At 50.5% G+C, this 12914-nt stretch overlaps 3 protein-coding genes across 3 annotated transcripts; 2 read left to right on the top strand and 1 right to left on the bottom strand.

Annotated features, from left to right (window-relative positions):
• Window positions 1-877: 877 nt before the first annotated feature.
• Window positions 878-3023, top strand: LYS21 (homocitrate synthase; the record flags this gene model as incomplete). The annotated part of the gene is made up of 14 exons (XM_083192872.1): window positions 878-1016; window positions 1209-1381; window positions 1433-1611; window positions 1666-1770; window positions 1819-1892; window positions 1957-1977; window positions 2026-2130; window positions 2202-2220; window positions 2273-2393; window positions 2457-2488; window positions 2539-2567; window positions 2630-2683; window positions 2739-2844; window positions 2915-3023. The coding sequence occupies 14 exons, from the start codon at window positions 878-880 to the stop codon at window positions 3021-3023; spliced, it is 1266 nt and encodes a 421-aa protein (XP_083051929.1).
• A 1829-nt stretch (window positions 3024-4852) lies between these two features.
• On the top strand, window positions 4853-6442 carry ACO1O0_003417 (WD40-repeat-containing domain protein; the record flags this gene model as incomplete). Its single annotated transcript, XM_083192871.1, has 1 exon — window positions 4853-6442. One exon carries the CDS (start codon window positions 4853-4855, stop codon window positions 6440-6442), a length of 1590 nt encoding a protein of 529 aa, XP_083051928.1.
• Window positions 6443-10732: 4290 nt separating this feature from the next.
• On the bottom strand, window positions 10733-11231 carry ACO1O0_003416 (uncharacterized protein; the record flags this gene model as incomplete). The annotated part of the gene is made up of 2 exons (XM_083192870.1): window positions 10733-11140; window positions 11223-11231. 2 exons carry the CDS (start codon window positions 11229-11231, stop codon window positions 10733-10735), a joined length of 417 nt encoding a protein of 138 aa, XP_083051927.1.
• Window positions 11232-12914: the final 1683 nt, after the last annotated feature.

The raw sequence follows: 12914 nt of genomic DNA, 5'->3' as shown, positions 1-12914 counted from the left end.
GAGCAACAAGGTTAATGTGCAAAAAGTGCAACAAATGCGTCAATTGGTAATAAAAGAAAGAAGACGATAGCATCAACCATCTGTGAAATTGCTGCCTGTCTTATGTACATAGTGAAAAACAGTCTCGAGACCTCTCGGGTCGGGATTCCTTCGTCGTGGTTCTCAGGTCGTGACCTTCTGACCACAAAAAGCAACGAGTGTGGGCATCCCCCAACACATCACGATACTATAAGAAACTTTCCATATTTTGACTAAGAGTTTAACCGATCGTGGCGGCCCTGATACGCTTTTAGGGCTCTGATACTAAGAGTCAATTGCTAATATTTATATTAGTAGTCCTGGTATCGTATTTAGCCATGGTGACGGTTACATAAACCCTAACCCCGACGTTATACCTAAGACCTACCACCGCTAGCTGGAGTAAAAGGTAGCGCTGCTTAGAAAAGGTAATCGATACTGTTATTTAAAAGCATCGAAGAGTAATTAAATGGATTAATATCACGGAATCGAATAGGCTATGAGACTACGTGTTAAGGCTGAAATAGGCCATAGACACGATCAATAGCGTCACCCTGAACCGATTTCGGGGATATGGCGGGGCAAGCTTTTCACGCGTGCCGCGTGCGTCATATGCAAGCAAAGTTTGCTGTGAAGATGCTTAATCATTGGCCGTCCCGCCCTTGTACCCCCCGCCATTAAAATGTAAATCACCGGCACCGGATCAGGGCCCTGCTGACTCACGAGTGTCCAGTGTCGATAAAACTCCTGGGTAAAGTTTGAACTTCGACCACACTCTGAATTCCCAATTGGCATCTTGACAGCAGTCTCAGTCCCAGTCTCCCCTCCCTCGAACTCGGATTCGCGAGCGACGTTCACCATGTGCGGCACCGACAACGAAGCGGCCTGCCCGGCCCCCAACGCCCCTCACCCCGTCCAAAACCACAATCCTGCATCGTCGCCGTACCAGCGTGTGGATGATTACCTCTCCAATGTGTCTCGCTATAAGATTATTGAAAGTATGGAAAATTCAAGACGGAGAAGCCGCCCCTTGCCACGTGCCAAGTCCCAGTCCCATCCCCAATCCCATCCCAGTCCCATCCCCAGTCCCATCCCCAGTCCCCAGTCCCTAGTCCTAGAGGCAGCGTTGGGTTTCTCTCCCCTCTGAGACTTTGAATATGTTAATTAGATTGATATTAACGTAAAATTAGGCACGCTTCGTGAAGGGGAGCAGTTTGTCAACTCCTTCTTTACGACAGAGATGAAGTGTAAGATCGCAACGATGCTTAGTGATTTCGGTTGCGATTATATCGAGCTTACCAGCCCGGTATCGTCTCCTCAGTCATACGAGGACTGTAAGACCATCTGCAAGCTTGGCCTCAAGGTTTGTACCCTAAAATTGTTACTTGCGAGTAAATACTTATTTCTTATCTAGTCTAAAATCCTCACACATGTGCGATGCAATATGGACGATGCCAAGAAGGCTGTAGAGTGTGGTGTCGATGGCGTCGATCTTGTCATCGGGACCTCCAGCTTTCTGCGTGAGTACAGCCACGGAAAGAGCATGGAAATGATTCAGAAGACTGCACTCGAAGTCATTGCATACGTCAAGAGGTGTGTTTCAATGCCAATCCCTGGTGTCGGCTTCAAGACTGACACCTGTAACAGCCAAGGAGTCGAGGTGCGCTTCTCCTCTGAAGACTCGTTCCGTTCCGACCTTGTCGAGCTCCTCACTCTCTACAAGGCTGTCGATAAGGCAGGTGTCAACCGAGTGTAAGTTGAGCCTCAATGAAAGACAGCAATCGTCCGGCGTATTGATAGGAGCAGTGGAGTTGCCGACACGGTTGGAGGAGCTACGCCACGAATGGTGTATGATCTGATCCGAACGCTAAGGGGTGAGTGGCTGTTGACTATCATGGGTTAAGTTTGACGAAGTTGAAACACTAACAATATGGGCAGGTGTTGTGGGCTGTGACATCGGTTTGTCCCCCAATATTCATCTCTACGTCGCTCACTAACATTGGATAGAAACGCACTTCCACGACGACACCGGCTGCGCAGTCGCAAATGCGTTAACGGGGTTGGAAGCTGGCTCAACGCACGTGGACACCAGCGTTCTTGGCATAGGAGAGAGTCCGTATCCTTTTTCCCGCTCCTGCCTATCGTGGCTGATGTGGTTTTCATGGCTGACTATTGTCCTTTAGGAAACGGCATTACCCCCCTGTAAGTATTTGCCGCACCTCAAGGCCTGAAGGCAACTGACAAAGGAGAAAAGCGGCGCTCTAATGGCTCGAATGGTTGTAACGTCTCCCGAATACACCAAGTCCAAGTATAACCTTAAGATGCTCAAGGATATCGAAGAATATGTCGCTTCTTGCGTGGAAGTGAATATTCCCGTAAGTACCTCTATCTGAGCCACCGGTTTACCAGAAATCAGCTATTAATATCTTGATTCATAGTTCAACAACCCTATCACCGGTTTCTGTGCATTGTGAGTTGTCGCTCGGTTATTGGTAGAACCCCTGTCTAACTTTAAGACAGCACGCACAAGGCTGGAATCCACGCCAAGGGTAAGCCGTCCCATAATATAAGTATCCCAGCATTTTCTTGTTTTGTTTCTAACTTCTGGTAGCTATTCTGGCGAACCCTTCGACATACGAGATCATTGATCCTAGCATTTTTGGATGTATGTTATCTATTGCCCCTAAACTCCAGTCTACAGTGATGGCTGACTATAGCAGTGACTCGATACATCTCTATCGCCTCGAGAATCACGGGCTGGAATGCCGTGAAGTCGCGAGTCGTGCAGCTAGGATATTCACTGACAGATGATCAAATTAAGGAAGTGTATGTTTCTTTCTCATTAAACTACGAGACTAGATCGAGGCGGGAACTTACGCTAACATTTTGGAAACAGGACTGCTAAGATTAAGCAGATGGGCGATATTCGTCCACTGGCGGTTGACGACGCAGATAGTATTATACACTCGTATAATTTGAGTCTGCAGCAGGATAAGGTCGCTTGAGAGGCGTTGCGTTTTGGCTATTACGGATTGGACGGAACTACACATAAAGCTGTAAGGGTGTTTTTAGGGCTAGAGCATCAAAAGTGATATTCGGATCTTCAGTAGTCGGCATTAGAAAGTGACTAACTAATATGTTTCCTATATCTCATGCGATAACCAAGCTTAGCTTCAAGATATCGCATATCCGGCGTCCAGAAGCAAGGGGAAGCCGGTTTCGTGTCAACAATTCTCTCTCACTGGATAAATTTCGGAAGGATAGGTGAAGGGTTCCCAGTTTGCACTGCAGTATCGCGTAGCATGCTGTCGCGGGAAGCCCACGCTTAGTAGGTTATCTTCGCGAAGAACGTAATTATTCACGCTCTCCATGGCCTAGTTAAGTAATAGCTGGATAATATATCAAAGATAGGCATAGGACGAGGGGCCTTGTGTTAAGGCAAACGATACAACAGATGGAACCGCAGCAAGACTACCTACCGTATGGGGATATAGAGAGCTTCACACGTAAACGACCGAGAAGAATTGCGTGTACCTCAAGTCGAAGTTAAATAGTCCACATACTAATGGGACTATTAGGGCCATGGTCCTCAATGGCTTCCTTTTTTTCGCATAATGTTAATAGCAACATCCTGGGAGAGTTTAGAGATCTAAAATAAAAGAGAGAGCAGCAGGCGTAGTCATGCAGGGCCAATCAATTCGTTGTGGATAGTAATACCCTTCTCGTGTGAGTTTTGAACGTGGAGGCTGTAGGCATCTCAGGTAATTAAGAGCCCAGGCGAGGTAGAGACTAAATTTAATGAAGTGCACGAGGCTCCTCTTAACCAAGTTCCGATTCCTTTAAGATATACCCTCCATTTCAAATCGCAGTCTCGATTATGGCTCCTACCCATCTAATGACTCTAAATCGCGTTGGCGGAAAGAATAGAAAGAGCTTCTTGCAGGGGACTACTCTCCAAATATTGCCGTCGTCCCCTAACGTATGAAGTACTGGTTTCCACATATAGGTATGTTCCGCAGCCAGGTGCAAGAATATGTGGGGTTATGTCGCTACTGTATTAAGTAAACCAGCTCAGTGGTCGTCGCACTATTAATACCAGAGATCTGGGCGTCTCTACTAATGCTACCGCCTGGATCGCATCCTCTACTATTTGAGTGCTTATGATATCAAGTAATAGAAGAATAATATTTCCATCACAATTCCCTACCCAATATGCCAGGAAATGGAGATCATAAACACTGGTGTGACCTATCGTGTATACCTGGGACCTAGAGCTAGGGTATGTATCTGGTACTTAAGTACCTACCCGTGGATACTTAGGTGCTTGGATACCTAAGGTAGGTACTAGTAGGTAAGGTAGGTGCTAGCACACATTGCAACCTGTATCCGTACCAGCAACTATGTGGTAATAGCTAAGTACCCAAGCAGGGGCCTGAAATGTTGCTAAGCTCCGCTCCGCTCAGGCTCCGATCACATCACCCTCCAGACCACCAGTGTTCGGATTAAAGCAGCGCTCAGGCTCCACACCAGAAGTACGTAGCCACAGCTCAGGTGACCTAATAGACTGATCCTGCAAGGAAAGGAGATCCGTTACTTTTATTTACGAGATTCATACTAATCTTACTACAGAGTAATAAAATAAACACGGCTGAGGAGATAGGGGTCTTGAATAAGTAAGGTAGTTGTGTTGTAGGCTCCAGGCGCTTCCCTCCAAAGAGTCACGTGACAGTGACAAGTGAAATCCATCTTAACTCGTATTGGCAAGCTTGGAGACTTTCGATCTCGGATTCCAACTCCACACAACAACCGTATGTCCATGTCACATGCAGTCGCTATGGCGGACTTTGAGGAGTACCCGCCAAACATGGCGCCGCAGGATGCGCTTATAGTTCGACAGAACGCCGAGGCAGATCACGCTGTCGTCCCATATTCAGCAGATGACTTGGCCCGGCCAAAGGCTGGCCCAGCGAACCCATTTAAAGACGAGACCAAAGCCCTGAAACGCAAAAATGTCCTGACTGGACATGCCGAAGAAACTTTCTTGAGCGAGCACACCTTCCGAAGCAAATATCGAGCAGTGGAACGATCGGGCGCCCCAGGGCGGGAGCATCAGACAGGCAGCGAACTCAAGGCGGAATCCGCTCGAATCAGGGCGGGCAGAGAGACCAAAGGCTACGCCACAATTGCAGAGGGGGACGGGGCTTACATTGGGCCATGGGCAAAATACAACCAGTCGCAGTACGAGACTGTGGCCGACGACGAGGAGCTTGCAAGCGACGAAGAATACGAGGTCATTGAAGAAGATGAGGACGTGGTGGAGAGTGGTACCGTGGTTCAGGCTCCCGTCGAGGCACTCGCTCGTCGCAAGGAGGTCGAGGATATGGGAGATGAGACGACCACATTCCACGGCTCCGAAGAGTATGACTACCAAGGTAGGACATACATGCACGTGCCACAGGACCTGGATATCGACCTCCACAAGGACGTCGGTAGCATCACCAACTACATACCCAAGAAACAGATCCACTCTTGGAAAGATCATACCAAAGCTGTCACAGCGTTACGGTTCTTCCCCGGGTCTGGCCATCTTCTTCTATCAGCCAGCGCAGACACGACAGTCAAGTTATGGGACGCCTACCATCAGCGGGAGCTTTTGCGGACTTACTCTGGTCACTCCAAAGCTGTCTCGGACATCTGCTTTAACAACTCTGGGACGCAATTTCTCTCCTCTTCCTATGATCGCATGATGAAACTCTGGGATACCGAGAAGGGTGTCTGCATCAGCAAGTTCACTACTGGCAAAACTCCTCACGTCATCAAATTCAGCCCGGACCCGGATCATTCAAACGAGTTCCTTGCGGGAATGTCAGATAAGAAGATTGTTCAGTTCGATATAAGGACCCCGGGCGAGGTGGTGCAGGAATACGATCACCATCTAGCTGCTATCAACACTATTACATTTGTGGATGATAACCGCCGCTTCATGACCACCTCCGACGACAAGTCGCTCCGCGCGTGGGACTACAATATTCCTGTCCCCATAAAGTATATTGCGGAGCCGGATATGTACCCAATGACACGTGCCGCCCCGCACCCGAGTGGCAAGTACGTCGCGTACCAGAGCTCCGACAACCAAATCCTAGTCTACGGCGCAACCGACAAGTTCCGGCAGAATCGAAAGAAGAGCTACCGTGGGCACAACAATGCTGGTATGGCCATTGATCTCGATTGTAGCCCTGACGGCCAATTTCTGGCCTCTGGCGACTCTGCCGGTTTCGTCTGTTTCTGGGATTGGAAGACATGCAAGATGTACCACAAGTTAAAGGCCGGGAATCAAGCAGTTACGTGCGTGAAGTGGCATCCACAGGAGACAAGCAAGGTGGTAACAGCTGGGATGGATGGCGAAATCAAGTACTGGGACTAGACAGTTTGCCAAGGGGTTTCCCTTGGGGGAGGCAACCTCCTTTGGTTTTTGGGTGCTAGCGAATCTGGGCGTTTATTAGAAGTTGGTTGGTGCTCCTAATAGGTACGGTTTTTTTTTTTTTTTTTTTTTTTTGCAAGCTTGACGGCTTCTACCAATTCAAGGTGGTTCTTGTCACTCTTCTCTGACCCTGTTTTTTGGGCTAGATCGTTAAAATCTCCAGTCACGATGACCATGTACTCTGTGGCCACGGGTACGGCACCATCGTAATCTGGCCCACCATGTCCAGCCCCGCGTCCCTATGTTATTGGAGTCCGTACAGCGGATACTCCAATTTGTAGGCGTCGCTACCATGAGGTTAGCGGGGCCTGGTACGATCTCTGGAACAGCCGGTGCCACTGCCTCTCCTTGGTGCTCGGTGAAATATAGCACAATACCCCAAATTGAAATACCTAGATGCCGGGTACGAATACAGCCTATACAAACCTACAAATGAGTCGTATTGGGCAATGCCACTCAAGGAAGTTGACATCCGTATGAGATCGGACGACGGCTAAAGACATCCGTGGACCGCGGGGTCTCCAACTCCCACGCGCCAGCGGCCAACTTCCAATCGACCACGCACCTTGGGCGGTGCCTCCACCTCCACCTCCACCATCTATCATGGGAATTGGGGATAGATGCTAAGGACAAACGGGAACTTAGGAGAAAGAGCCCAGTCGACCTTGTTCATGGGGCGCTACTGCAACCCTCCATTCTCCGCCTAAGGGCCGTCCTCGTGCCTTCTGGCCTTCCAGGTTATAGTAATACTAGTCCCTCCATCTTCGCTCCCACGTTTCTCCATCTACGTATCGCCAAACTCGCCAGTTTCCCCCAAAACTGAACACGGTGGTACAGAAAAAACTCACCGGTAGTATGTCCACGAACGTGGCTGTCGCCGCTGGTGTTGAACGCCACGAGAGATCAAATTCCAAGCCCAAATCTCAAGCCAGGATCCGCAAAAGAGCACCAAAGGCTTGCTTGTCATGTCGGGCAAGAAAAGTTAGATGCGATGTGTCCCAGAGAGGGAGGCCTTGCATGAACTGCTATCTCGACAGTGAAAACTGTGTTGTTATTGGGAGAGCCTCCAGATTGTAGGTCACTGTCCTGCTTGTCGCACTCCTCTACTGCTTGTTTGTGCTCACGTCTTTCCACTACAGCCGTCGTCCTCAGCGCGAAGACAGTGATAATGCCCAGGTCTCGTACCCTCCATACCCCCCTCCGAGTGGTTCCGAAAGCCACTCGGCCGAAGCAGTTGTCAAGTCTAGGCTGGATGGGCTGCCAATGCCAGCTCCTCCAAGGCATGCCGAGCCAGCTACCAGATGCGAAGTTCTGGACGCCGTTTCCCGCGAGACAGAGAATGACCATTTTGCTTTTGCGGCGAGGTCACCCGAAGAGATTCGAACGTCGTCAACGGGCAAGTCTGAATAGCACCGCCTCTATTGTCCCGTGGATCTGGCTCTAACATACTGCAATGCCTGTAGCCCCTTGCGTTGCGCCGGCCGCGACCAGGTCCCTCTCGTTAAACAACCATTCGAGCAATCCCCTGGCAGCCGACAACCAAATTAGACTAAACTCCGATGTCGTTTACTCCTACTACCCCTTTCTCACCATCAGCAAGTTGCCCAACATCCCACCTCAGGACGTAAACTTTCTTGAGCTACAGGGATGTTTGCGTGTCCCGACTCGAGCCTTGTTAGATGAGTTCCTTCGGGAGTATTTTCTCCATGTTCACCCGTTACTGCCGCTGGTCAACGAAGGCGAGTTCTGGGACATCTACTGCCAAAACCCCAATGGCAACGCGCTCAATGAACGCGTTTCTCTACTTGTCTTCCAGGGCATACTATTCGCGTCCTGCAATTTTATTTCACAGGCAGCAATCAAAGCACTGGGTTACCCAAGCATCCGGGCTGCAAGGGCCTCCTTTTACCGACGAGCGAAACTACTCTACGATCTTGAAACCGAATCATCGCCCTTGTCTATAGCACAGGCAGCCCTTTTACTGTCATTTTGGGCGCCTTCGTCCACAAGAAACCCGAATACGTCGTGGCTTAGTCTAGCCATACAGCATGCGAAAAGTGCCGAAGCCCACCACTATGCTGCGATGCCAGTCTTTTCCGCGACCACACACCCCCTCCAGCACCGCAAACAAAATATCCTCAAGCGAATTTGGTGGTGCTGCATAATCCGCGATCGGACATTGGGCCTGCTGATGCGGCGTCCAATTCAAGTTACAAGAGCCCACTTCGATTTTGACGAAACACCTACCTTGGGATTCTCTGATCTGGCGGATGAATTTGACAGATCCAAAGTGTACAATACGGCGACAAAGCGATGCCTCTCGGAAATCCTCGCGCATATAGTTGAGCTCTATGTTGTTCTTACAGACATACTATTGCTTGTGTTTCCCTTAGACGACACCCCCGGCTGGGGGCGGGAAATGAAGGCCGAGGATGCAACCCGTGTGCAGGAGTGCAAGGTTGCCCTCAGGCGATGGTATAAAGATACAACCCTGCGATTTCCTATGTTTGACGGAAATCCAGCTGCTGGGCTCGCTACGCCTAACAACAGAGAGGAGTACCGCCACGACTCTGTCATCCTGTACACCAATCTCATGTACATGTACTACCACTCCACTCGGGTTGTCCTCTGCCACCACGAGGTTCTACATCTTGCCATCCTGCAAGCTGCTCCAATCGACGATGGAACTGGCTCAAGAGACCTATCAGTTATATACGAGAATCGTCATGAACTCCAAGACGCAGCTTCAGGTGTCACGGAGTGTCTCAAGGAGTTGGTCCATCTCAGACTTGCTCGGTGGCTCCCGATTTCTGCTGTGGCTTGCACAGCTCTACCTCTTGTGCTGAATATACTGGATGTGAAATTGTCGGCGCTTGCAAAGAACTCGACCCTGGACGCCAAGGCTACGGCGTCACTGAAGCAATACCGGCTCAATATTCTAATTGAAGCCATGAGAACCTACCAACCTCAGTACGATGGTGTTGACTGGGTTAGTGAGATTGTGCGTCACATTGTCAATCTCGCGCAGGTAGATGGTACTAGCTCTCGGAGTTCTGGCTTCAAGTCGAGCATTAACGATTGGACCGATATACTTGCATCGCAGCCCGGGTCTTATCTTCGACTGGCTCTGGCCCTAGACCTCAGTCTCAGCAAGGGAAGGCTTCCTGAGGACGGAGATTTTCCCGTCAGCCTGCGGGGGTTGTTCACGGGAGGATTCAGCCCCTTGCGGGCATTGGTGGAGGCTAATAGAGTAAACGACCCAGCATCCAGAAGGATGGAACGCATTTTCCAGTCTGGATATGACGAGACCGAGTCTCAACAATCATCTCAGTCCCCTGCGGACTCTCATATGCCCAGCTCGGAGGACGCCGCGAATGAGCAACTCCGCGATCAGATCCGTTCGCACATGGAAATGGGCCGCTCAAAAAATACCAATGCCCGGCCTTCAGAGGCTCTCCAAGGGCTAGGGGCAGAATCGGGAGGAGTTTTTTCCTTGGACAAATCTCCAGGTGTCACGAGTGAATTGGGGGGGATGTACATTGATGGGCCCATGCCCGACATCTCTGCAGAGTGGATAGATACTCTATGGGGAGAAATGGGAGATATGGAGGATAAGACGGACAGGGATACGGCTAGAGTGTTGCTAGAGGCCCTGCGGGATGGTGACATGGGGGAATATTTAGGATAAATAGGTAGGAACAAGCGAGCTTGGTAGTATGATTAGTCTTCTATACGTTCCAACCTATGGAAGTGAAACTTGAACGGGGATACATGTGAATGACATGGTATCTCTCGGGGAGTGCGTTGGCGTGAAGAAAATAGCAAACATGAAACCCGGCTCTTTGATATACTAGTCTCAAGGGAACCGCGGCTTATCTATCCATCGTTTGATGCAAGACTACCAAACCTCCGTGAGAGCGGACACTCCCGCACGGTTTAAGCCAGGACAGGCGCCACAAGTGCAACAGAAGCCATACCAGAGATACAGAATCTCCGGGGTCCAGTTGCGACCATAGCAGATGGTGAGCTCTGTGCCCGCATATATAGTCTCTGCCCTCACTGTTAATACCAAGCAACCCTGCGTTTTGTCGAATGTGAACTCGACATTGTGGGCGGGGTGGCAGGCGTGGTTGAACCGAGCAGCAATGACGAAAAGACCAGCCGTGCCGGGCTTTGTCGTGGAAAAGCTGATGGGTTAGTTAGCTAGGGGTCTTCTCAAAAACTAGCTAAGCGCTAGGGGTTGTACCTGTTTGTAGACCACACGGCCTTGATTTCGGACGTCTCCGTCTTGAGGAGCTCATTCCGATGAAGGCTGAGGGCCACTCTCTGGGCGTCGGTATCCAAGGCCTCAAAACATTCAAAGAGACGGAAGTCGTCTGACACGAATAGGGGTTCCTCGACAAGAATAATGTCCCCTTGGCTAAGCTGTCGCGTAGCTACCGCACCAAGGCCAGCTACAGCCGAGCGGCGGATTTCGAAGTAATTGTTTCGGAATAGCGGATCGGCCGTTAGTTGTCGGACGATATCGGCGGCGAAGAGCTTTCGAGTCGTTGGGGAGGATTCAGTCTGTCCACGCGAATGGATAACGGGATGGCTGATGGTGTGGCGCCTCTTTGGCCGGGTTCCTCCGCTGCTTATATCCTATTGATAGGAATGTTATAAACTGACAGTGTGCCACCACAGAAACTCGCAGATCCGAGGGGTCCAGGCTCCAGCAACGTACACTGACCATGAGTTTCTGGGGAACATGTCGGAGTCTTAGTCCTGGTGATATATGTTCTTGGCTTGCCGAGAATGGATGTAGCGAGCATGCTGTCATGATCGAGGTCTTCATAGGGCGGGAGTCGAAACAGTTCTACTCCCCTTCTTGGAAGACGCAAAATTTAATATCTAAGTATCCGGCACATCTATGCTCGAGTCTCAGGTGGCCCAGTGCTGGGTTGAGTGAGTGAAGGCGGAGTGGCACCTGTGTGTGTGTGTGTGTGTGTGTGTGTGTGTGATCTGTTCAGCCCAAGTCCCGCGTTTGCATGTGTTTGCCAAAACGCTGCAGACCTATGCTACAAGAGAGGTGCAATTGATTGTTTAGGAGGGGGCAAAAAGTCTATCAAGCGCAACGTATCATGTTCGTTTCCCTCTTGCCCGTCGAGCGGCTCTTTGCAGAGGACGAGCCGTTACATCGTAGTAAATCATACCGTAAGAGAACCCACTGGAGGTAACATCCAATAAGTCGTAAATCCGGAGACTTGGGCCAAAAAGACGGACAAGTTCAAGGAATTGTTGTTTATTCTAAATGGCTATAGTACGTATGTTATGCCTATGGGTGTACCTGGACGAAATCCATGCCCAACGGGCGACCAAGGCAATGTAGGTCATTCCCCAGCATCTAAGAACCAGTATTAGCTTTTTGATCGGAAGAGCCCCATCGTATGCGGTTTCCCGTGTAGTAGTGTTCCCATCCCATGCCCCCCTAGGACAAAAATTAATCCCACGCAATACTCCTCGCTGACCCAAATCAACTCCACATTAGTCCCGAGTTCAACGGTAAACTTCGTTGTGATAAATCTCTAGCGCCTAGTCTCGACAACGAACGGCAATCAGTTCGTCTGTTGCCGGGGCTAGTAAGGCAGCCTCGCGGGAAGCCGACCGCTCACGTTCCCAGTTGATCCACAACAGCTCGCCTTGTCATTGTAGGACGGACGGATAGGTGGCCGGAACCTCCCCATTTTACATTGTTGGGGCGTGAGAGGTTTGCCTCCCAGTTCCCAGACTTAAACGCTTGTCAGACGCCGCGCTGGGCAAACGATGCTCGTTGGGGGAGCAAACTTGTCAACCCCAAGCTTCCTCCTCGGCCGTAGTGGGCAGTCTCCTGCACAATCCGGACAACGTAGCACCCCAGGTTTTGGCCAGACCCTCCAGCACCGGCAGACCCAGAGGTCTCGGCCAGTCTTCGTGGTGAGGCAGTCAGAGGGCACGTGGAGCCCTGCGTGAACGCCGCATTCGATGCAAAAACGGCGAAGCGAAACGACCGAATCCAGCAGTGACGGTTCCCTGTCCCTTATGACGCGGCCGAGGCGGTCGACGTATGCGAATTGTGCCTGGAGCACATCGAAGCAGTCTGGCGATCGAACACGAAAACATATGTAGCACTCGAAGTTGCCGGGGTGATAGTCCTGTCCTTTCTCGCTGGGGCGATGTTGCGGGAAGTCTTTTGCGGCTCTCATGACAAACTGCAGTTTATCCATGGGGTCGGCCATCGTTCGGGGGTCGATTGTCTGGTGGTACAGTCGGTTGGTTGTGGATAGATGGATGAGAGACTCATAGTCTAGCCTGGAGAAGATCATTCTTTGAAGCTCGGTGGGGAGCTGTTCCAGGGCGGACCTCATGGCGCCGTGGGAAGGCAGTTGTTCGTTGGTCG

The sequence above is a fragment of the Amphichorda felina genome (assembly GCF_050947745.1).
Source record: "Amphichorda felina strain 45539 chromosome Unknown scaffold_3, whole genome shotgun sequence".
Taxonomy (NCBI): domain Eukaryota; kingdom Fungi; phylum Ascomycota; class Sordariomycetes; order Hypocreales; family Bionectriaceae; genus Amphichorda; species Amphichorda felina.
This window is presented reverse-complemented; position numbering and strand designations above follow the sequence as displayed.